The sequence below is a fragment of the Caenorhabditis briggsae genome, assembly GCF_000004555.2.
Source record: "Caenorhabditis briggsae complete genome, chrII, whole genome shotgun sequence".
Lineage (NCBI taxonomy): Eukaryota > Metazoa > Nematoda > Chromadorea > Rhabditida > Rhabditidae > Caenorhabditis > Caenorhabditis briggsae.
Genome location: NC_013486.2, coordinates 5637304 through 5651946, shown reverse-complemented (window position 1 = coordinate 5651946; position 14643 = coordinate 5637304). Strand labels below are relative to the sequence as shown.

General features: G+C 35.6%; 2 protein-coding genes across 2 annotated transcripts in view; both read right to left on the bottom strand.

The window, feature by feature from the left end:
• Positions 1–6266: 6266 nt before the first annotated feature.
• CBG11199 lies at positions 6267–9223 on the bottom strand (the record flags this gene model as incomplete). Its single annotated transcript, XM_002630420.1, has 7 exons — positions 6267–6386; positions 7150–7253; positions 7491–7600; positions 7909–8006; positions 8050–8132; positions 8895–9029; positions 9157–9223. 7 exons carry the CDS (start codon positions 9221–9223, stop codon positions 6267–6269), a joined length of 717 nt encoding a protein of 238 aa, XP_002630466.1.
• A 2137-nt stretch (positions 9224–11360) lies between these two features.
• Positions 11361–14643, bottom strand: part of CBG11198 — a gene marked incomplete at both ends in the record, with an annotated part of 6133 nt that continues 2850 nt past the window's right edge. The window contains 8 exons of the mRNA XM_045242090.1: positions 11361–11483; positions 11722–11836; positions 11884–12062; positions 12109–12222; positions 12280–12432; positions 12482–12639; positions 13141–13357; positions 13416–14448. Coding sequence (XP_045094483.1) covers positions 11361–11483; positions 11722–11836; positions 11884–12062; positions 12109–12222; positions 12280–12432; positions 12482–12639; positions 13141–13357; positions 13416–14448 — 2092 coding nt within the window. The remainder of the gene's footprint in view (positions 11484–11721; positions 11837–11883; positions 12063–12108; positions 12223–12279; positions 12433–12481; positions 12640–13140; positions 13358–13415; positions 14449–14643) is intronic.

Genomic DNA, 14643 nt, shown 5'->3' with positions numbered 1-14643 from the left:
TTTTATTAGTTGATTACTTTTTTATATCTTTTGCAAGAACCGAGATATATTAAATCAAAGTTGAGCGGCCTTCTATGCTCACTTTGAGCAGCTCACTTCGAGCCGGGATACATATCTCGGTTCCTGTAAAAGATATTGAGATATTGTCAATTAATAAAATATTGGTTAAATTATGATTAACAATGTATCAGTTGACAACTGTTTGATACATTTTACAGGAACCGAGATAAGTTGGCTCAAAGTTAGGGACCCTTCTTTTACATGTTTTACGGTAACTCCATAATGACCATAATGAAAAAAACAAACATTTTAAAGTAAAATTCCTTTTTTTTTCGTTCCTTTTCTGTAGTATCTCACCTCTTCAGCCTTTTTTGCCGTCTTTTTGGCGCGACTCAATCATCCAATGGCACTGAGCCCCCACTTATCGTTTCCTTCTTCTTCTTCTTGCTCTTTTTTTTCTATTGAATGCTTGAGATAAAATGAGAAGAGCGCTGAAAAAAAGGAGAATGAATATTCTAAAAATGACGATGAAAAGAAGAAGAAAAAGTTCAGGAGGATAGGAAAAAGAGGGGAGGCAACAACGATGGAAGCATCGGAGCCCGAGGCAAATTTAATTAGATGAGGAAAGGGACGAGCTGGCTGAAATTAGAGGAGCCGAGAAAAAGAAGAAGAAGAAGAGGAAGAAGGAGCAGAAGGCGTTAACGACAAACATGAAGGGAGAAAATGAGAAAAAAAAAGAACAGCGAAGAAGGAAAGGAAGGAGATGATGTGGAGAGAGAGATAGGATTGTGTTTGATTGTGGTGAGTCACAACGATTATGGAATCTGATTCTGGAGACAAAAACACATTTTCGAAATTTGATTAGTCGCTCGCTGAAGGTCAAAGGGAAGTAGGAGTTGGGGGAGGAATTGAGGATTACTGTAGCTGAGCTTGAGGGTTACTGTAGTGAAGCTAACAGGGAATCAGCTGCGTTTACAGGGGGAGCTAACTGGGAATAAACTTTATTTCTATTACATTATTTAGTAGAGTCTGAAGACCAACTGCCGAAAATCAAATTATTTTTTTCGGTTTGAAATTTTTTAATGATTAGAATTCTTCAATCTGATTAGACTTGTAAGAAAATTCCGATTTCAACTGGATCGTCTAAAGAAGAGACATGGGTTTTGAACTACAGTGTGGCGCAAAATCACCCAGACTCAAGTTAGTACTGCCGTAAAATTTGAGTAAAACGTTGTACTGGGCTCAAATTTGAAGGGCGAAAATTCAAAAAACTTATCCATAAACTGGCCAAGTTTCAAGCTATTTGATAAACTTTGAACTCAGTTATCGCTTGTCAAAGTTGCTTTGTCTCTTGAAAATCACATGAAACATTATGCCGTTCATCTTTGAGCAGTCATAACAATACCTGAAATTGAGCAATCGCTTTGAAAATTCCAGTAGCTTTGAATGAAACGTAAAATTAAATTTCAGCCAATTTTTCCAAGGTTCTAATGTCTAAAGATATACTCGTTTTTATCAGTACTGGACGCCGAATGAGCTACACTGATAATTGTCATCTTTCTCTGAATTAAGACCCCATCCGCTTTGAAAAATCTTGAAACGCTCTCCTTTTTTGCCACGAAATTCGATACGGTATTATATTTCCAAAACAAGGGATTTTTCTGTGCAAAGAGGTCATGGAAAAGGCAGTGAAGAGCATCCCAATTCTCAAGTATTGAGTAGTGGAAGAGCACATAATGACAAAAAAATGGATTGCGAATTCGTCCCAAAATGACGTTTTCTTCTACTTCTTCTGGAGAGGGACGCCTGGAAGTTTTATCGTCACGCGATGTGTTTTTGTTGTTCAATTTGGGAATAGATAGAGAAAAGTGGGCGGAGCCAAATGAGAAAGGAGAGGTTGGAATAAAATGGATGATGTACCAAATGAAAACGAATGACGTTGTTGGAGGAAGGAGGAATTGGGAGAAAGGAACTTCAATTATTTCAGAAAAAAAAAGGAATAGAACCATAAAACGTTTTTCAGAAGCAACATGAAAACGAAAAGCCTTAAAAGAGGACTCCGAAACAACAATACTATCTAAATATATAAAAATTCAAAAAAAACTCGAAACTCTCGAAAAATTCTGTTGAAAATTTTAAAGGTGGCGAATACGGACTAGGATTTGAATTCCCGGAGAAACCTAGGCCATGGCGGCGGGACGGCTGCCAGGCGTCGTGGTTTCACACTGCACGGGAATTCTACATTTTCAAGCAAATTTTCACTTTCAACAACGTTTTTTGAAAATTTCCCGGATTTTTTTTGAATTTTTCGCAATAATATCAAGAAAATACATATTTTTCGAACATTTTGATGAAATAAAACTTTTGGTCGTAGCTTACCATTTTTAATAATTATCACCATCCTGTTTGCCGCGCCTCTGGCGCTTCCATCCACTGTCTGGTGCGCATTCGGCCGGATTTAATCTATTTACTTTACTGTGCAACTTTATTTATTTACTATAAGAATGATTTTTAACAGCTTCTGTATCGGGATTCAATACTTTATGAGATTCAACACTTTATTCTAGAAAAAATCCTTTACATCAGAATGTAGTCCGAGAAGTCTGACGACAATAATCTGGTGAATATATTCCGCCCTCTATTCATTAATTCTCATCCGATTTATCTCGTTTTCTCTTTCTTATCCTTACAAACACTGAAATCCGATATTCTTATTCTACATGCTCCTAGTATTCCAGTAAAAAAGAAAATCCAAACCAAAAAATTGGACTAACGAGTAGAAACAAGAAAAGAAACAAGACGATGACCATCGGATAATCATGTGGTTTTGGGTGTTCGAACAGAAAGAAAAAAGAAGCACGTCATCTGGAAAAAGATAGGCTCACAAAAGTCTAGAAGAAAGAAAAAAGAAGAGGAAGAGCAGGACTATGTTGTGGTGCGCGGCTATTTTCAGGCGGGGGCACACAACGTCTAATGGCCGCGAGAGAGATAGAAGAGACGCAGAGAGTAGAAACTGCCGTTGAAGTCGTCGGAGCTCCCGAGAAAGGAAACCGATCGATGGAGGGGACGACGACGACTGGGAGAAGAAGAGAAAAGTCTCCAAGGGTGTGAGAGAGGGAAAGTATTGGAGCAGAAGAGAGAGTTGAGAGAAATCGGAAAACAAGAAGAAAAGAATGGATTTGACGGCGGAATCCGGAGAATTTTTGTTAGGTGTTGAATGATGGCGTCAAGAAGTTGGATGTGGGAAATTTTCCCATTTGAAAGTTTTACTATTCTCATGAGAATGCGACTCACTATGAAATCAAGACGTTCGGGAAATTTAGAAAATCTAATCAGGGGAAACTTTTTAATTCTGACTTTTAAATTCTTTCGAAGGCTGGGTCTTTTAAAATGTGTAAACTATGCATTTCATAAACTAGAATATCACATTGTACACTTCTGTTTACCGTATATGGTTCACATGTACACATTGCCGTATTTCCTCTAATTAGACAAACAGTTAACTTTGAGCTCAATTATCTCGATTCTTGTGAAAGATATCAAAACATTGTCAACTGATAAAATATTGGGGAAATTATGATAAACATTTTATCAGTAGATAGTCTTTCGATATCTGGAATCGAGATGATTGAGCTTGAAGTTGACGGTTTGGATAGGCTTCTATTAGAGGAAATACGGTAGCTCCACATCTTCGAAATCTGAAACCTTTCCACTGTGGATGTCTACTGCTAGGATGGTTTAATCTAAAAATTTCATAAATTATAACACAAGCTTTCTTTTGATAGTTAAAAACTCCATTTCACAAACATTTGAATGATGACGACCCCTTTTTGTAAGAACGGAAATGGTGTTATTGTACTTGATTTATATTTTCAGAAAAGTTGTTTTTCACACAACTAATCAACTACAAAAATTGAGTTCTAAGTTTTTTATACTTTCTGAAATTTAAAGATTAATCAGGCAAGAACAAAGTACTTTTGTACTAGCATAAAATTTTTTGGGCTTAAATTTGGATTGAAAAAATTCAAAGAATTCATCAACAAACTGGTCAAGTTTCAAATTATTTGATTGACTTTGAGCTGAGTTATCAATTGTCAAAGTTGGTTCATCTCATGAAAATCACAAGAAACATTACGTCGTTCATCTTTGGACAATCATAGCAATACCTAGATTTGAGGAATCGCTGTGAAAATTTCAGCTTTGAAATCAAATGTAAAAGTATATTTCTACCAATTTTTATGCTTCTATAATATGTATGTCTAAAGATATACCCGTTTTTATCAGTCCGGGCCATCCAATAAGCACTAAAAGCCTATAATTTGTAACTGAAAATTGAAACGCTATAAGAGTTTTTCTCCTCCTAAAATGTATGAATTGAAAAATTAACTTTTATTATTCCCTAGTAAATATTCTAGTCAAATCTGAAGGGTCGTGTTTGTTCCCATCGAACAAAAAAAACCAAAAGAAATCTGAAATAAAATGGTTCTAATTTCCGTTGAAAAGCCCTCTTGTTTTCTTATTCTATGCTCTTTCTCTCGCCTTGATATTGGATTCCTAGCCACTCGAAAAATGATGAATTTAGCAGCGATTTGTCTTCTTCTGAAGACGTTTCGAATGAGGAGCTCTCACATGAAGAAATGTCAAATAGAATCGGAGGGAAAATGAAGTGGGGTGCAGAAAAGAAAACACAGAAATGGAGAAGACTAGGAGAAGAAGAAGTTGATGAGCAATTGGGGGAAGAGGAGAGATGGATGAAACATCTGTTGATGAATAGACGAGAAACAACGATATATTCGCAAAAGTTAGGGATTTTTAGGATATAAAGAAGTTGTAGATAGATATCCTGTTTGAATCTTACATTATAGTAATTCATTGACAACACACTGTAAAACCTGCAATAGAAGAGCTGTGTCAACTTTGAGCTCAATTATCTCAATTCCTGTGAAAGACATCATAAATGTGTCAACTGATAAAATTTTCGAGATATTATTATAAACAATTTATCAGTTGACAACTTTTTGATATCTTTAACAGGAACCGAGATAAATTGACTCAAAGTTGATAGTTAGGTGCCCTTTGCCCTTCATGTACAGGTTTTAGGGTAGGTTTCTGGAGTGCTCAGTTCCTAAACGTGGAAAAATGAGCAGATGTTCAATGAAATCTAAATAACAAAAAAGGATGGTTGCAGAAACTAACAGGTGGTATTACATCGTAAAAAGTAAAACTACAACTACATAAAAAAAAAAGAGACGCACCTGTTATACTGGTAGCATTTTCCATTAATGCAGCTGGGAATATTGCCACCTGCCAAGAAAAAAAAAGGAATTGGCAGATGGATCATCAAGAATCCAATGAGCTATTTAGGGTAACAATGTTCAGACAAGGGATCCGGAACGGAGAAGGAGAATTAATTCACGCACGAGCAATTTCAGAATGGCTCACATTCGATAAAAACGGGTATATCTTTGAAATAAGTTGTTTTGGAAGCACGAAAATTGGTAAAGATATAATTTTATGTTTGATTCAAAGCTACTGAAATTTTCAAAGCGATTCCTCAAGTCTAGGTATTGATATGGTTGTTCAAAGATGAATGACGTAGTTTTTGGGATTTCGATGAGATGAAGCAACTTTGACAAGCGATAACTCGGCTCAAAATTGATCAAATTATTTGAAATTTGGTCAGTTTATGGTTGAATTATTTGAATTTATTCACTTCATATTTGAGCTCAATACAACGATCCACTCGAGTTTTATACTAGCTTGAACTTTAGTCTGTGTAATTATGTGCCATCCTATGTGTTTAGGGATTATCTGACGACGTCCATTGAAATCACTATGAAACTTAGGATTTCAATCTTCCACCCTTTTTTCTATTCTTTAGGAAACGTAAAAAACGAATAAAAGTAATCCTCGAAAAGCCCGGGAGATTCCAAGAAGACGTCGTCACCACCTCGTCTCTGCCTCCAGAATCTTCATAAATTGGCCATAAAGTGCCAATGTGCCCATCCATCTTCTCGCTTTCTTTTTCTCTTTTTTTTCTTTTTCTTATTTTTCACAGCTCATTTCTTTTCCATTATACAGTTGGGGGGGCTCAACGACGTCTTCGGCTTTTAGGGGAAGAACTCATAAAAGCAGTACACATTTTATTTGTTGGCGTTTTTGAGGAAAAAAAAGGATAAGAAGAAGAACAAGGTGGGGGAAATAAAACGTTCCAAGAGGGAATTGACTAGAAGTTGAATGGAAAAAATAAGAGATATTTCTGTTGTTTATGGTTCTATTTTGTTATAACGGATAAATGTGTGCTCCTGCATTCCGTGGGTTAGTGTCTCCATATTCAGACGAGCTTGAAGAGTCGATCGATCCAAAAGTGTCCATTCACGAACCAGCTGAAAATTATAGGAATTAACTATTGCAAAATGCCTACAACAGAGTGACGCATACTGTAAAACCTCAAATAGAGTGCCACCCAAACCGTCAACTTTGCCCATATGTCTCATTTTTTGTAAAAGATGTCAAAAAGGAGTTAACTAACAAAATGTTAATTATGAAATTACAAATATTTTGTTAGTTGACAATTTTTTGTTATCTGTAGCAGGAAGGGAGATACAAGTGTTCAAAGTAAACGGTTCGAGTGACACACTCTCTCTCTCAGAGTGTTTACGGTAATTACCAGGAAAACATTTTGTATTATCATAATATTTGAGTAAAGCGTTTGACTAGCCTTACATTTGGGATGCAAAAATTTATACAATCCGTAAGTAAACTGGCCAAGCTACAAGCTATTTGATCAAATTTGAGCTGAGTTATAGCTTGTCAAAGTTGCTTCATCTCATGAAAATCCGAAAAATTATGTCATTTATCTATTGACAATCATAACGATGCCTAGACCATATTTCTACCTATAAAAAAGAAAAATTTTCGCGAAAAAGTTCTCTTTTTGAAAAATTTCTGATTTTTGGATTTTTTTTTCAAAAAATCTAGAAAAAAAAATATATAAATTGTTTACTAGTTTTTCAGGAAATGTATTCTGAGGATTTTAAAAATTAAAGTTTGAAGAATGATTTTTATGTCGATACAATTCCAAAAATGTTTTTTCCCTTCGAAAAATTCTTGCTCCAAGAATCTTCAAATCTCTTACACAAAACTTACATCATGAACTGGCAAATCTCTGCTGAAACTGATTCTTCCAATATCTTTCAACCTGAACCGGATCTGATTTCCATTCACTGGTCCTTCTTCAACTGTCACGAATCCTAGAAATTTTCTCGTTTTGTCTCACTCATTAACCGTAAAACCTGTAATAGAAGGATCCTCTAAATTTTGACTTTTCAAAGATATGAAAAAGTTGTCTACTGATAAAGTGTTTTTCATAATATCACAAACATTTTATCAGTTGACACATGTTTTATATCATCTACAGGAATGGAGTTAATCGAGATCAAACTTCGGTTTCCCTTCTATTACAGGTTTTGAACCATTTTAATTCGAACCATTATTCATAACCGTCGTCAATGCAACTTCTTTCGTGTTTGGCTTCACTGAAATGTATCCGTACTCACTGTGCAGCTCATCTTTGTCATTGATGGACCAGGCAAATGCTCTAAAAATTGAAGATATTCTCCAAAGCAAAAAAAAATTGTTTTCACCAGAACTACTTCCCGTCAACATATTCTACCAAAGAAACCATTTTCCAGATAAAAGAAATACAGAAAGACGGACCCACAAGAAATAACGAACAAAAACAGAAAACCCAAAAAAAGAACACAATGAAACCTGTTCGGATTCTTCTCATCTCTTTTATCTACACTCCATGCAAATGCCCTAAAAATTAATAAATCTGAAATTCTTTAAAAGCTGCAACTGTTTTTTTTCAGAGGTTTCAGATTTCATCTTTCAGAAGTTTCTTACGTATAGTTCAGAGCATGGGCCGATTGCATAGCATCGTCTGGAATCGAAATTTCGATTTCTTCTCCAAATGTGAATTTCGGAATTGTGGGGAAGATTGCCTAGAATTATAGATTACAGATATTTTTCGAAACTGTCCATTACTTTTCCTCCGTGCTCTGATCTCCATTTTCCAACCAAAAACCCGATTGGTGTCAGCTCTTGAGAAAGACGGCGAAGGTCGTATTCTAGAAAAAAAATACTGTTAAGCCTGTATTAGAAGGACCGGCCTTTCTATTGTTCTAAGGCACCTCATGAGGGCCCTTCTATAGCAGGAGCCCTTCAGTTTTTTCGGTAATTTTTCAAGAAAATTTTCATTTAAAAATGTGTGAATTCTTGTTCAAAATTCATGAAAATGTAATAATTTTACCGAAATTGAGCGAGTTTTTGAGCAAAAAAGAGAGTTAAATGAAATTTTTGTCAAATTATGGAATTTCCGGAGTATTTTTCACTGAAAACGTACGGAAAAGTTTCATTTCTAACAACACTTTGTGTTGGGGGCGCTGCTATTGTTCCATTACCCTCTCGGAGGACCGTTCTATTAGAAGGGCCCTTCTATTGAAGGGACCCTTCTAGTACATGTTTTACGGTAGTTTTTGCTCTTCAAATTTCCAAGTTAACTATAAATGTTGCTAATTTCTAGACTTTGCAAAAAAGCGCACCGTAAAACCTCTAACAGAAGGGCTCCTGCAGTGTCAACTTTGAGCTCAATCATCTCAATTCCTGTAAAAGACATCATAAATGTGTCAACTGAAAAAATGTTTGAGATATTATTATAATCAATTTATCAGTTGACAACTTTTTCATATCGTTGGCAGAAACCGAGAAAAATTGCTGAAAGTTAAAAAACCCCCTATTAAAGGTATTAAGGTATCTTCAGTTTCAATGTACCCTTAAATGTTTCTGAACTTCTTATCATCTTCATCTGATATTGAAGGTTTTACACTCACTTGGATCCACACTTCCACACTGTCCACAACTTTTGAGACAGCTCGTTTTAATGTATTCTGTTGACTCGCATGCCCTTGGATTGACCGTAATCCAGTCTCTACAATTGTTATCATAGTCTCGGCACGTGTCACCTGCTGAAAAAAAGGATTAGTTGTAAGTACGTAGAGGGTATTGTTCTTGTGTAAACTGTATGACATATTCAGGGTGTTGGGAACCTGTTTTTTTCTGTCGTTTATTATGTTTTGGTTGAACGAAACGAACCTATGGAAAATGATAATAAACTGGCAAGTGTTGTTGTGAACAATAGAATTTTATGGAGTGGTGGCATCTCTGAAAATATCAAGAACTTGCTATAAGAATTTATCATGAAAAGTTTGAGAAAACTGTAAAAAAAAGAAGAAAAAGGTGAAAAGAGAAAAAGTAAGAGGAACTGATATGAATGTGATAAGAGATAACTAGTGAAAGGGATAGATTTTTAATCAAAGGCTGGCAGAAAAAAAATCGAATGTAACGAAGAGAGAGAGAGAAAGAAGGTGTGTGAATAGGAAACAAGAAGAGGAAGAAGCCATTTTATCACTTATCACCTCCTCCCTCGTCAATCAACGAGCGTCGTGCCGAGAACCGAAAACGATCTTTCTTAATTCGACAAAAATTCTGCTTTGCGTTTTCTCTTTTTTGGTGTCTCTCTCTCAAGAAATAAACATGTTCGGGTTAGGGTGCAGAAGAAGGAGGTGATAGTAATTGGATTTCTGAACATCTGAAAGAAAAAGATCTCGGCAAAATTTAAGTCGCCATAGATTAACCAAACTTACAAGTTTTTTTAAGTTACCGGGATCGTATAGAAAGTTATAAATCTGAATAGAGCACTCGGACTGATAAAAACGGGTATATTTTTAAATATAAGTTTTTTGAAATCCCGACAATTGGTAGACATTTAACTTTACGTTCGTTTCAGAGCTACTGAAATTTTCAAAGCGATTCATCAAGCCTAGGTATTGTTATGGTTGTTCAAAGATGAACGGAGTGTCTTGAGATAAAGCAACTTTGACAAGCGATAAATCAGCTAAAAGTTGATCAAATAGTTTGAAATTCGTACAATTTATGATGAGCTATTGGAATTTGCGTTCTTCAAACTTGAGCCAAGAGCAACTCTTTACTCAATTGTTATACTCTCGCAAACTTTGGTCCGGGTAATTATGCGCCACCCTGAAAAATTTCAGAACGGAGACTGGCGCTTTTTTTAAAGATTTAGAGGGAATAGGTCAACTTTATACTTTTTTTTTTTTCTAAAATGCTCAATTAGACCACTTCAGTTGAAAAAAAAGTTTATTAGCATATCAGCCACTTTTTCTGAATGTCTCTCGAAAATTACAAAAATTAGGACTGTTCCACAAATAATGATAAATTGAGACCTTTATTCGTCTCGTACTTGTAAGAAATTTCAGGAATTACGGAGAATTTTATTTTTCAGAGAACTAAAACTTGGCAATTTTGGCAAAAAAAATTCGATAATTCATTTTGACTGATACTCTAGCTTTGATGGAAACACAAAATAGAAAACCGTAAAACCTGTAATAGAAGGGCCCCTAACTTTTGACTTTAAGCATATGTAACTCAGTTACTGTTAAAGATATAAAAAAGTTGTCAACTGATAAATTGTTTATAATAATATCACAAATATTTTATCAGTTGACACATGTTTGATATCTATGCAAGGAACCGATATAAATTAGCTCAAACTTTTCGTATTTTCTGTAATATAACTCCACCCAAACCATTTTGAGCTCAATTATCTCGATTCCTGTAAAAGATTTCAGGAGTTTTTCAACTGATGAAATATTGGTGATTTTATGATAAATAATTAATCAGTTAACACTTTTTGATATCTTTCACAGGAACCGAGATAAATCAGTTCAAACTTGACAGTACTTGCCTTGCCACTATATTTGAATATTTAGAAAATATGAAAAATCGGTTTCTTTCAGATCAATCTGATTCAGAACAACACAGCCGAAGTGATGTTCATCGTTTCAACGGAAACAGTTGTCGTCACAAATGGTCGAAACGAAAAGAAAAAGTAAGGAAAGAAAAGAAAAAGAAGAAGACGTTGAAAGCAGAAGAAAGGGCGGCGCATACATTCGCATTTGGCATTTTCCATCGTCCATTCGATTGGCAGTTAACATGTCACTTCACCAGTTACAAGTGTGGAATGCAATTGATCAAAAGTTGCCAAAAACACGATTCACTGTTCATTTTCTCTTTCAATTGTCCGGTCTGGAATAATTACAGCCAGCAGATATTATAGAGAACTTTATTAGGAACCGAGAAATTATTAGTGTACACGTGTGAGCAAAAAAAACATTTAAAAAAGTGATTAAAGCGATACCGGAAAGTCAAACAAAAAAACATAATTGGCACCAGTGGAAAAAAACCGGCAAAAAATTGAATAAAAATAAGAGAATGGTTTAGGATCTATATTTGGCCATTCGAACCACACGAGCACCTCTTGAAATATCCAGACCAAGTTGGGCGATTTGTTCAAGTTTTTGACCTGCATCTGTGTTCAATAGAAGCTGGCGTACGACATTCTGAAAAATAATAGGATTCTTATAATAAACTTTTCGTAAGTCTAAAAAATAACTTTAAACCTGTAATAGAATGCGCCCTAACTTTGAACCGATTTATCTCGGTTCTTGTCAAAGATATGAGAAAGTTGTCGACTGATAAATTGTTTATCATATAATCAAAAATATGTTATCAGCTGACACATTTTTGATATCTTTCACAGGAAGCGAGTTATATGAGCTCAAACTTGACAGTACTTACCTTGACTGCTTCCTTGGCTTTTCTCTTCACACATTCTTGCTTTATTTCATTGATTGTTGCTGTTAAATTGATGATAGTTCTTTCAATTTCCACCTCAAATGTTTCTTCTCGACATCTGAAAATAATTTTTAAAATATTTCATAATTTGTTTTAAAAACTCACTCATCAAAGTTTGGACAACAATCTCTGAGATGAGTACACTTTTCTTGAATCATATTGGCGTCATGGAAACATTCTCTGGATTTTGAATACTCGAAAGAAGTATTCAGAAGACGTCGAAGGGCATTGTCATATTCGTGACGACGTTCTTCTGGGTATGCGAGGCAGACGGAATCTTCGAACTGAAATTTAAGATGATATAAGAAAAAAGAAGGAAAATAATCTTACGAATTGCTCATTCTTGTCGTCCAGACAAACTCGAAGTTTGTCGTTTCTTTTGATCATGTTCTCATAAAGTTCTACAAATTTGTCACCATCCTTTTGAGAACAAACGCCATCGTCCTGCAAATTTAATTTAATTTTTAGAAGTTATTTTTGTAGTTTCAAATTTTCTCTCACTTTGAAAAGAAGACTTTCAGCAGATTCAGCCATTGTAGCAAGAAGTTGATCACTTGCAAATCTCCATGCACAGCTATCAACAGCCAAATGCATCTGAGATCGACATCTCATGTACATATCACATGTGGTTTCGTTTCTTTTTATCAGTGTTGTCTGAAACGTTAAAAGATTTTTAATTTTAAAATTGACAGCGAAATCCTACATTGCTATTTTGTTTGGTCCATAGATTGTGTTCTCTTCTGAATGCGTCGATTTCAACTTTGTATTCTTCGGAGATAAAGTTTTTGATCACTTCTTCTCCATCCTTCTTTTCTAGCTTGTCATCCTTGTCTCCTCCCACCACCAGTGTTGTAGCACCTTCTGAAAATTTTAAGATTCAAGTTTCGTTCGTTAAAGGACACGAAAAAAAAAGATTTTCACAAAATTTCGGCCGCAGGTGGGTCAAAAATGGGCGAGTCGCGGCTGAAGGGCCAACGATGATCCGTCGGTGAGCTCCATAAAAATAAGGGAAAATATGACTTTTTTAGATTTTCGTGAAAATAACCAATGTAAACAATCAAATTCTAACGCTACGCTCTTCAATTTTTCATCAGAAACCTCCCTCTAATTCTGCAATTCTGAACGGACAATTGGCAGCTGAACGGCGGCTGAAGTGTTTTAAGCATACTGTCAGTCTATTTTTTTAGCATTTTTAAGGCATATTTTTAGTTTACTCTTACTATTAGACTATTTTTAGCTTATTAATCTGTATTATCCTTTTTCAGCCTTCAAATTTATGTTTTCAACCTGTTTTATCAGCCTATTTCCAGCCCATTTTCAGTTTTTTTTTTTCTATCCCCATTTCTTCAATTTTTAACTCACTCTGTATTATAAACTTGTCTCCATTATCGTCTACTAACATTGTAGACGTGGGATCATCGATAGATTCGGAAGTTACAACTGTAGAATTCGTGGAGGACTCGTCTTCACAAATAGGCAAGTCCTGCGTTTCATTTACCACCTTTTCCACACTTTTTTCTACCTTTTTGTATTCAGAATCGTCGAAATTCTCCAAGAGCATCTCCAGGGATTTCTCGATCTGAAATTTCAAAGTAAGTGACTGTCTCTACCACTCGCCCCCCTCCCCAATAACTTACCAATTTCGCCTTATTCTTTTGATCCTCACTCAATTCTTTTCCTTTCAACTTTTTTTCAAACTTCTCGACGAGACCTTTAACTTCCTTGAAGTCTTTTGAATTCGGATTCTCTCCTAACATCTTCAGAATATTCGAAAATCGAATTGTCGTGGAAACTCGGCACCTCTCAATTGTACTATTCGTCTGGGGAATTGCAATTTTTTCGACAAAGATTATTGGACTTGTTGTAACGGATTCCGAGGAAGATCCAAAAACAATAGAACTTGAAACAGAAGTTTTGTCTCCGGAATCTTCGACAGCAATGTTATCGTCATTTGATTCTAGAAGAGTTACAGTACCCATTGGTGGCATATTGTTGACTGTTTCTGAAACCGTTGCTGCATCAATCAGCGAGTCGAAGCCTTCTTTTGCAATTTTTGATCTATCGAGTGTTTCTATTCTCTGTTTTATCGAATCCGTTTTCCTCATTGCTGCGTCAAACTTCTTCTCAAACTCCTTTTTTGAGCTGTTTTCTGGATAAGAAAGCTTGGGAAGTGTCAATCCATCTCCTTCTTTGTCTCCATAACGAATTAATAACTTTCTTGCTCTCTCTTCATTTTCTTGTTGTGTCGTGAATCGAACATTGACAAATCCACCGTTCCTCTCTTCCTGTTGATTTCTTTGTGTCTCTTTATCGGTGAAACGAACATTTACATGTCCAGTTGGAGCCCAACTCTTCTCATGAGACTCGTCTTCGGAGAACAAAACTCCGTCCAAAATAATCGGTAGCACTGGCATTCCCTTCTTACAGTCTTCTGCTCTTTTCTTCAAATTTGTCTTTGTGGTGTTGATCATTTTTTGAAGCGTCGATTCTGATGAGAGCAGTTTGCATCTGAAACATTGTGTGTTTTTCAAAAAACATTTCCCTTGAACGAAAATTCGTTCGAACGATTTTTCGAACAGTTTTCGAACAAACGTAAGCATGATGGCCTTTCGTTTACCTGATTGACCAGCCAACTTTGAACTTATATATCTCAGTTCTTGTGAGAGATATCTAAAATTGGTTAACTGATAAAATATTAATGATAGTGTGTTTGGGTTGCCTTCTATTACAGTGTTTACGGTATCTTATTGACCCGTACATTATGAAAAATTATTCTTCCAAACAAAATCTGAAAATTTTCAGTCACCAGATCCATCATCACCAGCTCCTTCCTCCAACTATTGTGCAGCATTCGTCGAATGTGCC